This window comes from Peromyscus maniculatus, chromosome 11 (assembly GCF_049852395.1).
Source record: "Peromyscus maniculatus bairdii isolate BWxNUB_F1_BW_parent chromosome 11, HU_Pman_BW_mat_3.1, whole genome shotgun sequence".
Classification (NCBI taxonomy): Eukaryota; Metazoa; Chordata; class Mammalia; order Rodentia; family Cricetidae; genus Peromyscus; species Peromyscus maniculatus.
The window spans coordinates 73,324,276-73,344,564 of NC_134862.1; the positions used below are offsets into that span (position 1 = coordinate 73,324,276).

Below are 20,289 nucleotides of genomic sequence, written 5' to 3' on the forward strand. Positions count from 1 at the left end.
GGAACACTCCGCCTCACTAAAGCCCTGGAGCTAGCTAGCCCTTGGACGGGAGCCACCAAGCAAGGTCAAACTTCCCTCCCAGGAAATTGTTTCTATAACGTATTTGTTAGCAATGAAAAAGTTTATTAACGTAGTTGTTTATTATTTTGTATTTTTGTTATTATTTATTATTATGTCCCTTGTTTTCTGTCCCCACGACCGCAAGAAATCCCTCAGTTGAAGGCAATAAATACTTAAGTTGAAAAAACAGTGTCAGGGGACTGGAGGGATGGCTCAGTGGTTAAGAGCACCTGACTGCTCTTCCAGTGGCTCTAAGTTCAATTCCCAGCAACCACATGGTGGCTCACAACCATCTGTAATGGGATCAGATTCTTTCTTGTATTCATGAAGACAGAGAACTCATATACATGAATAACTAAATCTTTTTTTTTTAAGCAAAAAAAGTCAGTACATTATCAAATATTTTAATCTACAAAATACCTCAATTTTAATAATTAGTTTCAAACTATACAGTTTTACAGCTATGAAGCCCTTACAGCCTCTAAATCAGTTGTTTTCAACCTATGGGTCACAACCCCCAGGGGTCTCCTAAGACCATCGGAAAACACAAATATTTACATCATAATTCCTAACAGTACTAAAATTACATTTATGAGGCAGCAACGAAAATAATTTTATGGTCAGAGGGTCACCACAACATGAGAAACTGTTAAAGGGTCGAAGCGTTCGGAAGGCTGAGAACCACTGCTCCAAATGAATGAGCAGTGGAGGTAGAACACACAGGTGTAAAATACCGAAAATTAAACCCACTTAGATATCCCCTCTGGTTTCTTTCACTTCCTTTCAAATATCCGATTCTTAGCCCTGGCCAGGGAGTTCAGATATCTGAAATGATGAAAGAAAGTCAAAGGCCTGTGAGAGGCTTATGAACTTCATAGTATCTTTATATCTTTTAAGCCTTTTGCATTTGATATATATATATATATTTGCAACTGGACTCTAGGTGGCTGCAGGGTTAGGCTTCTAGTGGTTATAGTAGCTTACTCCAAATGTATGGAGCAGTATCTGGCATGTTAGTACTGAGTCATTCACTACTTGTTAAATGACAAAATCTTTTTATAATTTGCGAAAGCCAGAATAGTTTCTATAAAGTATACTACCTTGAATAATTCTACAGAAGACATGTTTTTTCACATCTCTTCAGTCTTTCACAGTTTGACAGATCTAATTTTCTTCTTTATTTAAGCTTTATATTGTCTTTACCAAGTTGAAGCATTTATAGAAAGTTACCTACATTTACACTGTGCTCACTTATTTCTATGTATTGTATAATCAATAAAGACATAAAATAGGGTGGTAGTATCTATTTCTGGGATATTATTTTAGAATACACACATTTAAATTTCATGGTTATAACTAATATCAAACAGTAGATAAGGAAAATATATCACCATTTTACATACACCAGGTTCATGTACAATTTAATTCACGTCTTTCTATACCCTACAGACAAAATACAGTCACTTATTGATAATTAACTCTGACAAAACTTGAATGTCATAAAGTCAATCCAAGTGAAAGATAATAAATAGCAAACAAATTCTTTCATGTACTTGATTCTTCCTAAATCCACCAGTTCTTACATGCTCTTCACTTTCTCTCCTTGGTCAGTCGTTGGTGGCATACACGCACTCATCTCAGAGGACAGAGGGTATTAGATGGCATACATGCATGTGGTGGAGTGGGTACCTTCACCTGCGGGACTTGAAATCGTAAAATGTGACATTAGTAGTCCACCATCATTCCCCCCTCACCTGCGTGTAAGTCTTGTGCACTCATGGTACTTCTCATTATTCTGTTTATCAGAGTGTCGGCTTCCTCAAGTTCCGTTTTCTAAATATGTTTCTCTCTCATCTCTGGTCATCAAACACTTCTTCCTTCAGTAACCATCCTTCTCCTCCGGAAGCGTTAGAAGGAAATTATGAAATCAGTTACACATATGACTAAATTGGCCACAATAAAATGAGCTTGTAACCTTTACGATGCGTTCATTTTAAAGACCTATCAGTCGTGTGAACTCAATAAATACTCATCAAACACTTCAATGGCTATCTGGCTAAGGGCTCATCGTACATGCTTGAAACCCAGTCTCCTCTTGAGAGGGAGCTCACAGTTTCGTAGGAATGAATGCTGTGAATAACTTTTCCAAGGAAACGAGGAGCGACGACGTTTATCCCTAGATCACATTATTAGTTTCCGCATGCTGCTTGTAATCGCTGAGGGGCTGCGATGGGCAAGGTTTCACTGTACGCTGCAGTCCATCAGTCCATCTGGCGTATTTTGACTCCACAAAACGAGTTGATGCCTTCTGTCTTCTCACGGGCTATCATCTCCATGTAACAATGCGGCGGCTTGTCTCCCCTAATTCCCTTTATTCTTCAAAAGTAAGCTCTGGAGTAAACACTTTACAGAGAACATTTTTATTTTAGTCTCTTCTCAGTCCACCCCCCCCCCCCTTTTTAGATGAATGCTCACCTGCGTCACATTGCTCACCTATCCTTCTGATTACACCCTGTCTTGTGAGCTCTGTCATGGCTGGATGGGGTATCTGTCCTGCATGTTATCTTATTTTCCTTTTATCCATAAAGATATTTAGGGAAGTTATAGAAAAACTGTAATTGGCTGTCTTGATAAGCTTGAATGCTAGAACTAAGAGTTCTATTTTCTTTTATAATTCCTTTTTGCTTGTTTGTTTGTTTGTTTTTTGGTTTTTCAAGACAGGGTTTCTCTGTGTAGTTTTTGGTGCCTGTCCTGGATCTCACTCTGTAGCCCAGGCTGGCCTCGAACTCACAGAGATCCTCTTGGCTCTGCCTCCCGAGTGCTGGGATTAAAGGCGTGCGCCACCACCTCCTGGCCTTTAACTCTTTTCTGTAAGTAAAATTTTGACTGATTTTTTTTTTTAACTGAAAGTCGAAACAGCAATTAACAATTTGCTATCTTTAAAAAAAAAATTAACTTGAGAAACTGAAGACAGAAATGCACTTTTATAAATTTTGGCAACAAATTCAAAATCTGGAGAGAGTTATACAAAATCCACGCCCGAGGTAGCAGTCCCTCGCCAGGCCCTAGCGTGGAGTGAAAGCCCAAGATGACGTGTGGATTCCCGGTCTAGGAAACGGGGGGGGGGGGGGGGGGGGGGGCAGGACGTGTGGCGCAGGTGTGGGCAGAGTGCATTCTGCGCCTGCGCACGAGCCTAGGGAGCCTCAGTAGTGGGATGCCCGGATGAAGACCGCAGAGACGCGCCGTTGCCATGGCAGCCGGGTGCTGGCTGCAGCAGGAGCCGGCCCCGGGGTGTCACCCTTGCCTTGTTGTCAGAGCTTAGAAAAGGAGAGGAGAGCTCCCGTGGCTTTCTCTGTGCCCCCAACTGCTGCATCTTCTACAGGCAGGAGGGGACTTGGCGGAAGAGGAGGGCAGGACGACTCAGATTCTGGTGGGAGGATCGAGGAGAAGATAAACGTCTGGGCTAGGTGGGAGGGCAGATGGGTGAAGCTCTTGAGATGAGCGGTCCTCCCAGGATAAGCCCTAGGATCTCCCCAGCCGGGCATAGCGTCGCCGCAGCCATGCACAAGGGGAACCCCTCAGATGGTGGCTTAGATGCTCGCTCTGCATTTTTGCCATAGTATACCCCTTCTCAAAGTTATCGAATGTGAAAGGTAGCTTGCATGGAAAAAACTCCTAAAATGTTAACTTCCACACGTGGAATACTATCCATTTAGTTGGTGCTGGCTTAGGATGCTCAGTACGAATTCAAATCATTACCTAATTTTGTTAAATATTAGTGTCAGAGCTTGTAACAGATTGTAATTTAAAAAATATTGAATAGCACCACAGTCTTGATCAGAATGCTTCAGGAAGGATGGACCTGATGGTTTCATAGTGTTGTGGGTTTTTGCTTAACTGCTTTTAAAAACAAGTTTTTGCTAAATGCTTATTGTGTGTGAAAAGGTTTTCTCTTTACTATTCTCTTGGTTCTTGGTGATTCAGCAAACATTGTTTAAAAGGTTATATAGGATAAGACTGGAACCGAAGTATCAGATTAAAGTATTTTTAAATATTTTTAATCTGGGAATGAAGTTACCAGTATAATGTACATCTGTGCACTTGGTTCGGACCCACACTGGAAGGTCTCCAGGCACCTACCCACTCAGGAATTTTCACATACTTAAGAGGAAAGAATTCATGTCTGCCACTTACTGCAGTTCACTGTTGAAGGTGGATCTGGCCTGAACCACTTTTGTAGATTTTTATTGATGATAAACTTTAAAAATGTGTAAAATTCATAGTAATAAAAGAGGAAATGCTAAGTCATTTGGTTCATGGAAGATACCGTTTTTTTTTAGTATGTTGAGGTGTGTATCATATGGACAGTGTCCTGGTGACGATGATTAGAAAACAGAGGGTTTGACTATCCTGTGACTCATTTTGAAAGGCTTAAGGGACTTGGCAACAGGAGTTCAAGTTTACTTTGTTTGTTTACGCAAGAGGCAGTGGTGCAGTTTCTCTTGGAGTTATAGAAATTCAATTACACTTCAGATTTGATGCAACTTCATTTATTTCTCATTTACTTTACCCATGCCTTTTTCTTTTAACTTACACTTGTATGATTTTAATAGCTCCCAATGTGTCTGATACATTTTCATTTGTTATACTGATTCTTGTTTTGAATTTAGCATTTTAGTTTTCATATAGGTGATATTTCTGTAAGTGCTGATGCATAAAAGTCTTTGTTGAATAGCTCAAAAGTATGAACTATTTCATGCATATTATTTATGAGTCCAGAACTATTATAAAACTCAGGGAAAACATTAAGGAGTTAGTTCTACAGACATTTTTTCTTATAGTAAATTAAACATCTTAACAAATTTTAATATCCCTTCTGTGAAAAGAAAGTTGATTATGCCAAGGCATGAGTGTGGAAAATAGCATTTTGTATAGATTTTTGTATGTCTTTTGTGTTATAGCAAATTTTATTTTATTCTGTGTCATTCATAGTGTCCTTATTTTTAAATGGTAGGTAGGTAGATGGTGTAAGCAATTAAGTCTGTAGATGTTGGCTTATCCAAGTCACCTCAAAATATTATTGCCCTCAACTTCTAATTGAGAAGTTACTGAAGCCTTACCTTTGAGTTTGTCAAGAAAGCCTGTTTTATATGTTTAACTTAAAGGAATAAATATATAGAAAGAATACAATTAACATTTTAGAGATGACTATCATCCAGTTAGCTAGCTCCTTAGTTATTCAAATAGCTAAAAAATAAACTAAACACAAAGCCCAAACTACATCATTTGCTGAGGCAGAGTTTTACTGATTGGCAGGGGATGGGGAAAATCCTTTTCTAAGCCTCCATCTTCTTATCTACTTTAGAAATCTCATAGATTAGGAGTGGGAGATTTGGGGGAGGTAGAAGGGTTGTTAGAAATGTCCGCTGTAGAAATGTGTTGCCACTGACGAATATGTACAAACACGTTTACCCTGAACAACACTTCCTGTTACATGTTTCTATGTGGTAATTAGCTTAGCCGTAACACTGATCTCTGCCCTCATTCCACCTCTAAACTGGCTTAACATACATCTTTATCTTTTAAAATCTTATAGCATTATCCACTGACAAGTGGAAAAATGAATGAAAGTAAAGTTATTGATTCAAAAGAAAGTGGGGAGTATGAAGATGACTTTGAAAAGGACCTGGAGTGGCTGATCAATGATAAAGAAAAAAGTAATGGCAGCATAATAGAGGTACGTGTAAACTACCAATAGCACGTGTGGTAGTTATATTAGGAAAGTGCTTTGCAAGCCATGAAAGTTTTCACTAATGGTATCTCATTTAAACTTTGCAGTGCTTTTTTGATGTGTATTGAGCAAATACCATTATTGCCATCTTGGAGATAAGAAATGGAGACATCAGATAATTTAAACACTGTGTCTTAAAGCTTGGGTGAATGAGAGAACGAGGATAAAAATGCATTTAAGAAAGCTCAAATGATAATGAAATTTTAATCTGAATAAATAAGTAATTAGCATGATTTAGTACATCCAAGGTGAAAACCTGAAAAAAATCATGGGTTTGTACTTTTGCTATAAATAAATCCTTTAAAAATATAATCTTCCCGCTAATAGCTGAAACTCTAAGACAAAATTAGTGCTTCAGAGTAATGAAGACAGAGGGAAACTAAAGGGATGATCTGAGCTATAATATACCTGTAGAAGCATGTTAACCAGGGTCCTGTGCTGTTGATCAGATAGATGGAAGGCAAAGGCAGGAGAGATGAACCTTTCCTGGCTGTTCCTGTTGCTAGTGTACTCTTGCATGTGCACTACTGCGAGCGCACGGCACACACACACACGGCATATCTATTTATATATAATTCTGTGCATGGCCGTTAGTGTCAATTAGTGATGAAGTGACCAGGAATGTGACTGGGTGTCAAGTGAGGTGACTTCAGAAGGACGACAATTAAGAACACTCATTCAGGTTCTAGGGAAGTAGCAGAAAGAATGAGAGGCATTGAAGACAGCGGGTGTTACAAACTTAACTCCTCTCGATTTGTTATGGGGTGAAGAAATAAATGCAGTAGATTATTTGAAAAAACAAAAACAGAAACAAAGGCAAAAGTGGAGTTTTTAAAGGTGGCCATGAGAGGAGTTTTCTGCATCATATTAGAAAGTGTCCAGGATGAGTGGAGGCAGAGCTCTCCTGAGAGGTGAGGTTGCAACAAGGTCTTGCAGCTGGAGTAGCCCCAGATGTGAAACACACACAGGGTTGAAGAATTAGTGATGATAAGGAGGACTCATTGTTTCTTCCGGTGTTTCTCTGAGGTGCTCCAAAATATGGTTATAATATTACGAGTAAAGTGTAAGCCAGAAGCTCTTAAATTCCCCTGTGTATAAAATAAACCACATGAACAGAAAAAATTGTTTCAATTGTTCCCCAAATAAACGAGCAGAATCTCAGTTGTACCCGAAAGTAGATTGTCATGTCTTTTTTTCAAGATGGCTTGCAAGAGGGAAGACGATCTTGACCTGGAGTTGAAAGAAAATGAACCAGAAACAGAACACAACCAACAGCTCTTGGATCCAGACAAACCTGTGAAGGACGAGGCCTCGCCCAGAAGAAATGACTTCATTTCCGTCCCAAGTATTCAGCCGCTGGATCCCATATCGGACTCTGACAGTGAGAACTCCTTCCAGGACTTCAAAGCAGAAAACCAGAGAGACCTGGAGGAAGAAGAGGATGAGGAAGTCAGGAGATATATTATGGAGAAAATTATAGAGGCTAACAAAATCCTACAGAATCAAGAGCCCGTGAATGACAAAAGGGAGCGGAAACTTAAGTTCAAAGACAAACTAGTTGATTTAGAAGTCCCGCCGTTAGAAGACAGTGATACTTGTAAAGCTTTCTTAGAGAATGAAAATAATATGTCTGGAAAACTGTCCCAGTTGTGCATTTCTGGTGAACCAGGACAAGAGAATGTGGTCCTGTCGGTTACTGACGGCAGCTGTGAAGAGAACGACAGAAAGATACTGGTAGAGAGAGACGGGAAGTTTGAACTTATGAATTTGCAAGACATTGAGAGTCAGGGGTTTCTGCCCCCCATTAATAGTGCTAATAATACAGAAAATGAATCCTCACAGTTGCCGCTCAGGTCTCCCACCCCGACTGTTGGTGGTGTCAAGAAAGAAGAGCCTGTGGCAAAGGTTCATACTCTCTCTCCACCAGGAGAGCTATTGGCGCAAGTCCCTCAGCAGCCTCCCAACCTCAAGACTCGTCCAAGTTCTGCTGCCAACCCAGAGCTAAATAAAAAAAGCAGGAGATCTAATCACAGGATACAGTCTGCAGGTGTCTCTCCAGTGACCTCAACGTATTGTCTTTCGCCACGACAGAAAGAACTCCAAAAACAGCTCGAACGGAAGAGAGAAAAGCTAAAGAGGGAGGTAAGAAGGAAGGCAAGTGGGCTTGTGTGTTGAAAAGGGAGTGAATTTTCATGTTTTATCAATGCCACAAGACAGGGATGGTTGCAAGCTCTTGTTTACTTTCATGTTGTCAAATCACTGGGGTAAGTGTTGAGAATGTGTGTGTATGGAACACTACCATTACCTTGACTCTTTCTCGAAAACGTCATACAAGATAGTAGACCATCTACATTAGACCCAGACAAGATCTCAGAAATGACACTGTCCTTTTAAAGGTGACAAGTGAAAGCAGATTAAATGAGAGGTGAGAATCAAATCTTGCATGGAAAAGGGCAGGCACAAAGTATAGGCAACAGGCTAATGTGCATTATCATTATTTTATTTGTGTGCACCTTATATATCTTCTGTGGCTGTAATTCCTTGATTTGGGGGATTTTAGTTTTAGATTGAGAGCGGAGCCTGGCTGAGGGTGTAGCTCAGTGGTAGAGCAGTGCCCAGCATGCACCACTGCTGGGGACGGGAGAGTAGAGACTACCGTCCCTGATGAGATGCCTCCAAATTCCATCTGCAATCTCACATGATGAGAAGAGACAGGAAGAAGTCAGATGCCTTGCCCAAGCTGACACAGTCCGGTCCCTCAGAGATCCTGGCTCACATCTAACTTAGCTCGGTGCTGGTCCCACTACACACCGTTCTTTTCCTCTCACTGACGACCTTACAGTTCTACAGAACAGATGTTAGTAGCTTCCTTCAAGTCTAGATAACTTCTTTTTTATAACAGTGTCTGGGGAATTCAGATTCAATTTCATTTTTCCTTAATAGTTAGCCAAGTCTCTAAGTGTGCTTCTAATAGCAAAAATGCTAGTTTATGAACATACCTGAGAAATATTTTAATAAAAAAATTTCAAATTCCTATAAAACAGTGTAACTCCTGTATCCTTAGCAGCAGACTCAAATTTTGGCATATTTTCTCTGTTTCCTGTTTTTTTTTAAGCTACAGTATTTTATTTATTCAGTTATTGCTTTAATTTTAGTATTTTGCTGTTCTGAGAATAGAAGCCAAGGTTGCTAGGCAAGCTTTCCATCAACTAGCTACATTCCCAACATTGGCTAAAGCAGTTTTTTTGTTTTGTTTTGTTTTTTGTTTTTTGAGACAAGGTTTCTCTGTGTAGCTTTGGAGCCTGTCCTGGAACTCACTCTGTAGCCCAGGCTGGCCTGGAACTCACAGAGATCCACCTGCCTCTGCCTCCCAAGTGCGGGATTAAAGGGGTGCGCCACCACTGCCCGGCTAAAGTGTTTTTAAAACAAGGCCTAGACCACATTCTTTGTCTTCTGCATATATTTCCCTCACAGTTCTAAGTGAGTGAAGTATTTTCTTTCATAACTGCAGTACCTTCATCACAACTAAACAGTAATGAAAAATGCTCAAGCAATTTATAGGCTTCTAAAATGTACCATGGTTTGCATTGCTGTAATTTAATTAATTGGTACCAAAAATAACCTAAGAGTTGATGAAAGATACATAGTATCCCAATGGCGAATAATGAACACCATGTAACTATACACTTCCCTGCTTGACTGCTTTAAAGACCTTTGTTTTCCCTCCTAAGTAATTAGAGGCCCACCCTGTATTTGAAAGAGGAGCAGTTTTCGTTTGGAAAGTTTTGAGGCAGGGAATCCTAATTTCAGAAGTCAGAATATATCTATTTGACGCACATACAGCTTCATGAATTTTCTACTAATACCTTTCCACAATCCCCCTACTAGGAAGAACAGCGCAAACTAGAGGAAGAGAATGAGAAGAAAAAGGAGAACGAGGTGGTGTTTAAAGCGTGGCTGCAGAAGAAAAGAGAGCAGGTCATAGAAATGCGGCGAGTTCAGCGAGCAAAGCAGATCGAGGACATGAACAGCAGAGTGAGTACACATCCTCTGTGAGACACAAGCACCACGGGTAGAGAAAGGAGTCACACAGTGCATGGATAGAGAAGGGAGTCACACAGTGCATGGATAGGGAAGGGAAGGGAGTCACACAGTGCATGGATAGAGAAGGGAGTCACACAGTGCATGGATAGGGAAGGGAGTCACACAGTGCATGGATAGGGAAGGGAGTCACACAGTGCATGGATAGGGAAGGGAGTCACACAGTGCATGGGTAGGGAAGGGAGTCAGTGCATGGATAGAGAAGGGAGTCACACAGTGCATGGATAGAGAAGGGAGTCACACAGTGCATGGATAGAGAAGGGAGTCACACAGTGCATGGATAGAGAAGGGAGTCACACAGTGCATGGATAGGGAAGGGAGTCTCACAGTGCTATGGATAGAGAAGGGAGTTACACAGTGCATGGATAGAGAAGGGAGTCACACAGTGCATGGATAGGGAAGGGAGTCTCACAGTGCATGGATAGAGAAGGGAGTCACACAGTGCATGGATAGGGAAGGGAAGGGAGTCACACAGTGCATGGATAGGGAAGGGAGTCTCACAGTGCACAGATAGGGAAGGGAGTCACACAGTGCATGGATAGGGAAGGGAGTCACACAGTGCATGGATAGGGAAGGGAGTCACACAGTACATGGATAGGGAAGGGAGTCACACAGTGCATGGATAGGGAAGGGAGTCTCACAATGCATGGATAGGGAAGGGAGTCACACAGTACATGGATAGGGAAGGGAGTCACACAATGCATGGATAGGGAAGGGAGTCACACAGTGCATGGATAGGGAAGGGAGTCACACAGTGCATGGATAGAGAAGGGAGTCACACAGTGCATGGATAGGGAAGGGAGTCTCACAGTGCCATGGATAGGGAAGGGAGTCACACAATGCATGGATAGGGAAGGGAGTCACACAGTGCATGGATAGGGAAGGGAGTCACACAGTGCATAGATAGGGAAGGGAGTCTCACAGTGCCATGGATAGGGAAGGGAGTCTCACAGTGCATAGATAGGGAAGGGAGTCACACAGTGCATGGATAGAGAAGGGAGTCACACAGTGCATGGATAGGGAAGGGAGTCACACAGTACATGGATAGGGAAGGGAGTCACACAGTGCATGGATAGGGAAGGGAGTCACACAGTGCATGGATAGAGAAGAGAGTCACACAGTGCATGGATAGGGGAGTTGGTGGAAGGAAAACGGCCCAAACCTACCCCTGCAAAATGTGCCATGTGCGTGGCTCTCATTTTCTCAGTTTCCTCAGAGCCTGACAAAAGTCAGGTGATTCTAATTGTATTCAAACTTGCCTAGCACAGAAAATAGAATATATTAAATCATATTTCAAGGTATTTTAATCTTAACATTCAAAGTGGACAAATCACACATATTTCTGCTCACAGACCTACAACTGGTGTCCCTTTAGAGTAGACAGAGATCATATGTAAAATTTCTCAAATTTAAAAATGCCAAATTTTTAATTTACTTTTTTACTAATGTGCTTGAGTGTTTGCCTACATGTATGTTTGTGCACTGTGTGTGTGTGTGTCTGGTACCTGAGGGGGACAGAAGAAGACATTGGATGCCCTGGAATTGGAGTTACAGACAGTTGTGAGCTGCAGTGTGGGTTCTGGAAATTGAACCCAAGTCCTCTGGGAAAGCAGCCAAGGCTCTTAACCACTGAGTCATCTCTCCAGCCCCACCAAATTAATTAAAAAAAAAACAACAACACTAAAATACAGGGGTTGGAAGACTGGCTCAGCTTTTAAGAGTCCGAGCTCTTAGAAGTTCAGTTCCATCACCCACACTGGGTGGTTCCCAGCTACCCATAACTTCTGCTCCAGGGGATCAGCTGCCAGGCCTTGGGCACCCACTCACAGGTAGTATACACATATGCACAGAGATCCCCATGCATACACATAAATAAGAATGGAATCATCCTACATATTATTTATATTTAATTTTTACATATGTATTTTTAAAAGTTCATTATGTGGTTGCTTTCTCTTCATCGCAGACATCTTTCTAGGCCTTTGTTTTTAGATATCACTTCATTTTAACTACCTAACTTCTGTTCCATTGTTAACTAACTCATTCCTCATGTATGGTTAAATAGGTTTCAATATTTTCAATATTCAATATGTCAGTGCCTCAATAAAGCTGCACATTACAGTGAGGAACATCAAGACTGTATGAAAGTTCCTTTAAAGCAGAATTCAAGATTTTTGAATGTTCAGAGTAAAACTTCGCCTTCCATGTTTCAAACCATTTCTAGTTCCTACAATAGTGAGTGAGGTATTTACCACAGTGTATCTACCATGGTTCAGCTAACACTGTGTGTGACTTAACCCCTTAGTTTGTCTTCACAGTAATAATACCCATGCTTGTGTGCATGTGTGTGCGTGTGTGTGTGTGTGTGTGTGTGTGTGTGTGTGTGTGTGTGTATGTACAGGTTTGTGTTTGTGATGTAATAAGAAAGACACGAGTAGGAAGTGCGGAGGGAGAGGCTGGACTGGACTAATCCACAAGCATGTGATGAAGCCTTCAACAGATTCCTGAACTCAGGGCTTTGAAGAGCTCCCCAGTTTGTTAAATGGGGTGCTGCTGTTCCCTGGAGCAGATCTAAGAACTTCAAACCCCCTCCTGTTTCCCTTTTCCAGGGAACTCTGTTCATCTGAATTCTTTATTCTCTTCTGTGTGTGTGTGTGTGTGTGTGTGTGTGTGTGTGTGTGTGTGTGAGAGAGAGAGAGAGAGAGAGAGAGAGAGAGAGAGAGAGAGAGAGAGAGAGAGAGAGGAGTCTGCAGGAATATATTGTAACAACAAAAACACACACGTTTCTGTCCTTTGTTCTTGGCACAGCGCCCTAAGGGCCTGGGTAGCTCCTGGAAGAGCAGGAATATGCTAGGTGGGTCTTGTGTTGTAGTATTTGGTTTTGGGTTCTGGTTGCTGATGGGACCAGCAACCTCATGGCACTAATGACACATCAACCCTCATCCCCCAGGGTTTCCTGATTCATTAGTGTCTGGTTCTAAAGGGATATCTCTGAATGAGAGTTGATCTCTAGAAACACCAAGTCATGAACTCCCTGTTACTCCTCAAGGATGCTGTGAGAGGTCACCAGATTCCCCAGAACTGGCAGTACAGGGGGTTGTGAGTTATCATGTTGTCCATATCCGCCAATTTCTTTCTGAAACAGTCTTGCCATGTAGCCCAGGCTAGCCTCTGTGCAACAAGAGTGCCAAGTGTATCTTTTAACTTGCGAAGAACTTGTTATCTTCCTACCTGGTCTCCCAGGTGCTAGTATTACAGGTGTGGCTCACCCACACCCAGCTGCATTTTTTTTTTTAAATATTTGATGTGTGTGCTGCAGGGAGCGGGGTGGAGTGGTGGTGCTTGTCACAGCCTACTTGTGGAGATCAGAATGCAACTTTTGAGAGCCAGTCCTTGTGGGGGCCAGGGATAGACCTCAGATGGTTAGGCCTGGCAGCAGACTTCTTTACCCACTGAGCCATCTGGCCGCGCCTATATTCTCTATTAACATAGTGAACCCTGAAGGATAAGCTCATCCCTTAGTTCTGTGAATTGCCCTCGTAAATTAATTGAGCCTAAAGAAAAGGTCATGTACACTCATGTCAGCTGGTCAGTAGGAATTGCAGGTCAAAATCAGGGGCTTTCACTTGGCCTCTGAAGTGGAAGCAGCCTTCTGGGACTGCGCAAGGCTTAAGGGATCACAGGACTGAATGCTAACTCAGGGCAGATAGTCTCAGAATTGAGTTAAACTGTAGGATAGCAAACTAGTGTTGTAGAACTGGTCAGGGTAGAGAAATACCACACACAGTTTGTTGGCCATGGATAAAGTATTCTCTATTGAGAACAAAGTTGTAGGGAAAACTGTTTTTTCCTAGAGCATCAATACTTTCTGTGAATTTCCTATTTATATAGCCATTTTCTTATATTCAATTTTATTTTTCTCATTGAGTTTTATATTAAGAATTTTGATTCTTTATCCATTGTATCTGCTATAAATATTTCTCTAGTCTGACAATTGGTGTTTTATTCCACACTGTGTATTACATTTGTAGGTTTCAGCTCTTAAGAATCAAGGGATGTGCAGTATCTTTGCGATCTATTTACTGGAGAATTGAGACATTATTGAGAGTTATCAATGGGCAGTGTTTGTTGATTTCAATTATTTTGTGGTGGTGTGGGTTTTTTTCTTTTGATTTGCTGCTGGTCTAGGATTATGTATTCTGTTTGTTTGCATGTAGTTAACCTCTTTAGGTTGGAGTTTTCCTTCTAGCACCTTCTGTAGGGCTGAATTTGTGATAAATACTGTTTAAATTTGGTTTTTATTATGGAGTGTCTTTCTTATCTATTGTGATTGATAGCTTTGCTGGGTATAGTAGTCTGGTCTTGGGGTCCAGGACCTTCTGGCTGTTAGAGTCTGCATTGAGGAGTCAGGTGTAATTCTAGTAGGTCTGTCTTTATATGTTGGTTTTTTTCCCTGCAGCTTTTATTATTCTTTCTTTGTTCTGTAATTTAGTGATTATTATATGCCAAGGGGACTTTCTTTTTTGGTCCAGTCTATTTAGTGTTCTGCATGCTTCTTGTACTTTGATAGGCACCTCTTTCTTTAGATTAGGAATTTTTTTTTTTTTATGATTTGTTGAAAATGTTTTCTGTGCCTTTGACCTGGGTTTCTTCTACTTCTTCTATCCCTATCATTCATAGAATTGGTCTGTCCATAGTGTCATGGATTTTCAGGATGCTTTATGCCTGCAATCTTTTAGATTTAACATTTCCTTTGACTGAGGTATCCATTTCTATCTTCAATGCCTGAGGTTGTCTCTTCCACCTTTTGTATTCTGTTGGTGATGCTTACTCCTGAGGTCCCTGTTGGAGTTCCTAAATTTTTTATTTTCAGTTTTCCCTCAGTTTCGGTTTTCTTTATTGATTCTATTTCCACTTGCAAGACTTTCATTTCATTCCATTGTTTGTTTTTGTAGATTTAATAGATGTGTTCATTTCCTCTTAAGGACTCTAACATATTCATAAAGATTATGTTGATGTCCTTGCCCTGTGCTTCCTCTATATTGCATTTCTCAGGGCCTATCGTTGTAGGGTGGCTAGGATGTAGTGGAGACATATTGTCCTGGCTGTTACTGATCATGGTTTTACACTCATGTCTAGGCATCTGGATTTGGGAAGATTGAAATTCTCAGTGCTGCTATCTGGTCTTGTCTCTGTTAGATGGGTGTTCCATTCCTGGGCTTCTGTTGCCCTCTCTGTTGTTAAAGAGTTCACTTGGAAAACTCATTTGTTACTTTCCCCATTAGTAATTCAACACTGTGTTAATCTTTTCCTTAAATTCTACATTCTTTAGTTTTAACAGCACCTGTCAGAAGATACTTAAACTGCTAGGTACATCTTTTTTCATAGTATTTATCACTTAACATTTTATTTTTCAAAACTATAACTATTGGAACTAGAGAGATGGCTGAGCCATTGAGAGCATGGCCTGCTCTTCCAGAGGACCCAAGTTCAGCTCCCAGAACCCACACGATAGCTCACACAGTGTTGAGTTACTCATTTACAAACTCTACTCTGTGGAACTTTCAGAAACTACTCCAAAGCCCGCAACTCTTTCCATTCTTTGTTTTATATGCTTCTATCTTTGGGGGAAAATATTTCATTTGTTAAAGAGTTCACTTGGAAAACCCATTTGTTACTTTCTCCATTAGTTGATTTCTCAGTAAGACTGTTTGGGGTGGTGTTGGAGATGGATCTCAGGACACTGAGCATGCCAGCCAAGGGCTCTTAAGCTCTGCTCCCCATTTTCCTCAATAGGATGTGTAGTAGTATGAATGTAATTGGCGCCCATAATATCATAGGGAGTGGCACTCTTAGGAGGTGTGGCTTTATTGGAGTGGGTATGGCCTTCTTGGAGGAAGTGTGTCACTGTGGGGGTGGGCTTGGAGGTTTCCTATGCTCAGGAATCCACCCACTGTGTCAGTCAACTTCCTGTTGCCTGCAAGATGTAGGACTCTCAGCTACCTCTGGCCTGCAAGCTGCCATGTTTCCTGCCATGATGATAATGGACTGAACCTCTGAAACTGTAAGTGAGCCCCCTCAATGAAATGTTTCCTTTATAAGAGTTGCCATGGTCATGGTGTCTCTTCACAGCAATAGAATCCCTAACTGAGACAGGATGAAGAAATGAGACGGGCCAGCGCTGCCTCCTTTCAGAGCATGACCAGTGCTGGTGGATGCAAGGGGCGTGCATTTGAAACTGGGTGCTAGGAAGGCCACGATGAAGTCAGTGTTCTGAAAACGCTGAATGGGGACTTGCCATCTTGTGGAACTTCATTAAGGTTCTAAGAGGTAGTTTTAGGTCATCTAAATTAAGCAAATTGTGGTTTGTTTGTTTGTTTTTTTCTACTCAGCAGGTGAACAGAGACCCTCAACAAGCTTTTCGATTATGGCTTAAGAAAAAGCATGAGGAGCAGATGAAAGAAAGGAAGACGGAGGAGCTCCGGAAGCAAGAAGAGTGTCTGTTCTTCCTGAGAGGAACGGAGGGCCGCGATAGGGCCTTTAGACAGTAGGTTCCCATGCCTTTGTGCCTTCACGGTGGTCAACAGCTAGCATGGTCTCCTTTCTGTTTTCTGTTACCTCATTGGTCCTGAGCATACAGACCACTCTTCAGAGCTTTAGCCTTTGGGAAGGTTGGAGAATAAAGTGAAGGTTGACTCCACTTGTATGAAGTTCCTCCCTCCCTCCCTCCCTCCTCTCTCTCCTTCCCTCCCCCTCCCTCCCTCCTTCATTCCTTCCTTCTCTTTCTGTCTGTATCTCTCTCAACCTTTTATTTGAAAAGAAAAACTAAGTGTGCATTGAGGAAAAGGACTATAGTTTCATCACCCAGAAATCTAACCATGACTATCAGCACTAGAATGCCTGTCTTCTAAATATTTCTTTGCAATTATAGTCACAATAAAAATATACATTGTTGTCAGGTAGGGTGGTGGGTGCATGCTTTAATCCCAGCACTCAGGTGGATCTTTGTGAGTTTGGGGCCAGCCTGGTCTATAGAGAAGGTTCCAGGACAGCCAGGGATACACAAAGAAACCCTGTCTCAAAAAACATATATATACATATTCAGATACACACACACACACACACACACACACACACACACACACACACACACACATTGTGATCATATTGTTTCAATGTCTTACAACAGGTAATTAATTTGCTTAAAGTAAAATGAAATTCATGACCCCAAAAGTATTTTTTTTATTATTAGTTTTTTTATTAGTTGTTGCGTGTGTGTGTGTGTGTGTGTGTGTACATATGTAGTATATATACATACATATATATATATATATATCCCATATACACTTATATACCAGGTAGATGTGTATAAAGTTAGTTATTGTGTTATTTTAACTAAGCAAGGACTTTCCTTTTATCTTTTTGATGCTTATGTTTTCTTTATCTTTTTTCATGCATAGCCTTCGTTTTGATTTTAAGGAAGGGCTGCTCTAGCCACTGAGCGCAGGCTCTAGAATTTCCCTGTTAAGAAGAGTGAGGCAGTAGTTTTGAATCTTGCTAATTTTTTTAACTGGACTGTTTTCCAAGCTAATTGCAAGAAATATGTTATTGAAAGATAGCAAATATTTTAGAAAAGGGCTGAGACTTATAACACGTGTAAATTCTTGTGTTTGATTACTACCAAACCAAGTAAGTTGTCAGTCTCACCACAGACAGACCTAATTTCAAGCAAAGTGTAAACTGTTTTCTTGAATGAGCCTGGGAAATAAGCCTGAAGTGTTAATACTTGAACAGTTTGTCTCTTGACTCCATTTCATTATAGAAATGTTCATTTTGATGTGTTTGTAGGTGAGAACCTTATCATATGATTCATCATATTCACCAAATCTGATCCTGCCTCTTTCTACAGATGGCTCAGAAGAAAACAGATAGAGAAAATCGCAGAGCAACAGGCTGTCAAGGAGAGAGCCAGGCAGCTCCGACTAGAAGCACGGCGTTCCAAACAGCTGCAGAACAACCTGTACAACATGCCAGATGCCAAATCCTTCCGCTTCACCGACCACTATAACTGAAGCTGTCCGGGAAAGCCTTCACTTGAAGATGCTGTCACCAGAGTTTTGGATGTCATTTCCGATGGACCCAGTGTCTTGATAATACTAAATTATGGAGTGGGATTTGTCTTTTGGTAATGCCGACGGTGAATCTATATTGTCTTCACACTAACACAAAATAAACGTCTCTCATGGTGTTGATTATGTTGTGCTGTCTTGTGGTCTGTTCAACAAACTGAACAATGAAGGAACTCTGTGTTCTACCTCTAAATTGTGTTAACACTTCTACTCAGAAAGCCAGACGAAAGGCATACATTTCTATTTATAGTTCCTATGGTCATTTAAAGTATTGCAAAAGGGACAGCAAGATGGCTGTGGATAAAGGCACTTGCCACCAAGTCTGATGACCTGAGTTCAATCCCTGGGCTCCACATGGTGGAAAGAGAACTAGCTCCTACAAGCTGTCCTCTGACCACACACACAGTGGAACACACATCCCACATCCCGACCACAAAATAAATAAACGTAGTAAACATTTAAATCTTTCAATAGAGCAAGTCATAAGGCTTAAAGAATGACTTAAGTCTCTATCAAGGCTTTATACAATATTCTGTTTGTCAAAGTTTAATTTTTAGTGGTGGTGACCTAAACAGTGAAGAGTATCACCTGTTAGTACCATAGAAAGATAACAACATATCTTTTCTACACTTAATTCTATTTTGTGCATAACATATGCCTAATAGTGTTTTAGGTATGTTTTAAAAATCATTGTAAATGCTTTACATAATACAAGCCTATGACCTCCATGTCTAATGCGTGTGTGTGCATTCATTTACATAAACTCTTTTTTTTGGTTTTTCGAGACAGGGTTTCTCTGTGTAGCTTTGCACCTTTCCTGGAGCTCACTTGGTAGCCCAGGCTGGCCTTGAACTCACAGAGATCCGCCTGGCTCTGCCTCCTGAGTGCTGGGATTAAAGGCGTGCACCGCCACCACCCGGTTCATTTACATAAACTCAATGTGTGTTTTAGAAGAATTGGAAAATGCAGAGAGAATGGTTTATTCCTGTATCTACTTGATTGTTAGTTTGTTTTTATGATATGGGATTTATGTAGCCTAGGTCCACCTTGAATTTAGAACCCTCCTGCCTCTGCCTCAAGTGCTGGTGTTACAGGTGTGGACCACTATGCCTTGTGTCTGTCTCAACTTTTGTACCACATCAAGCCATCCTTCATTTCATTACAATTGGTTTTGACATCCACGTGCATATTGTGCAATGCTTAATATAGGATTGTGATATGACTTAGAGGCAAACTGAATGTAGATGATGCATGGTACCCAAGTACTTGACTCATGAGTAAAGATATTTGTGAAAAAAATCCAAAGTCCTACCTGTCTCCATCTGGAGTAATTATTTTACTTAATTTTTAAGGAAATGAAATATTTCATTTTAGGAAGAAATGGGAAAAGCCTTAGGGTTGGGTTTGGAAGCAGGAGGAAGCAGGATATTAGAACGGAACAGTGAAGTAATATTTCTAAATGCTAAAAATGCTACTATATGATAGTATAGAAGTGTTGTAATGTAGAAGGTTAGCTGGGAAAGTAAGGCAAAAAAAAAATTGGTGGCCCCAAATTTTTCCTCTATGTAACTTTTTTTTTTTAAACCATAGTTCAGCAGCATTTAGTGTATTCATATATAGCCCCAATTCTATGTAGCTCCAAAATGCTTCTATCACTCCTAGTAGCCCATCCCTGTGATCAGCCACTTTCAAGGCCTCTCGCCCCCACTTCCTCTGTGCAGATACCATGTGCTTTCTGATTTGCCTATTCTAGAAATTTTACAGTTAAAAACAAACACGATCTTTTACGTGTGACTTCTTCCACTTAGCATAGTGCTTTGGAAGCTCATCCACAATATAGCATGCATCGGTATTTAATTCCTTTTTATGGGAGAAAACATGTAACACGTGTACAGCATTTTTGTTCATTCACTCATCACTTGGGGCATTTCCATCTTTTGGGTGTGGGGAGTAGTGCTGTGCAAGCATCGCATGTATACAGCTACTTAAGTCTGTGTTTTCTCTTGGATGTGCTTGGATCTGCTGCAGACAAGATGCAGTGTAGAGAACACTTATACAGTTTGTCAGTTCCCCACAGCAGACACACCATTTTACACGGTTAAGGAGAGTCCAATTTCTACATAGTCTCTCAGATACTTAACAGATCTGCATAGTCCTAATAAACAACTATGTGTGGTTGTTGGCCATTTGTCAATCATCTTTGGGGAA

The 20,289-nt window shown here is 41.0% G+C and overlaps 1 protein-coding gene across 5 annotated transcripts; it reads left to right on the forward strand.

Moving 5' to 3' along the window:
* Positions 1–3,196: 3,196 nt before the first annotated feature.
* Positions 3,197–18,204, forward strand: Ccdc181 (coiled-coil domain containing 181). Of its 5 annotated transcripts, none has more exons than XM_076547882.1 (6): positions 3,197–3,442; positions 5,657–5,797; positions 7,052–7,993; positions 9,740–9,886; positions 16,348–16,499; positions 17,862–18,204. In XM_076547882.1, exons 2-6 carry the CDS (start codon positions 5,681–5,683, stop codon positions 18,022–18,024), a joined length of 1,521 nt encoding a protein of 506 aa, XP_076403997.1. In that variant the 5' UTR covers positions 3,197–3,442; positions 5,657–5,680; the 3' UTR covers positions 18,025–18,204. The 5 variants fall into 5 exon arrangements, with proteins under 5 accessions (XP_076403997.1, XP_015849106.3, XP_006974826.3 ...); XM_015993620.3 differs by having other exon boundaries at positions 3,244–3,490; positions 16,345–16,499; XM_006974764.4 differs by having other exon boundaries at positions 3,244–3,442; positions 16,345–16,499.
* The last annotated feature ends 2,085 nt before the right edge of the window (positions 18,205–20,289 follow it).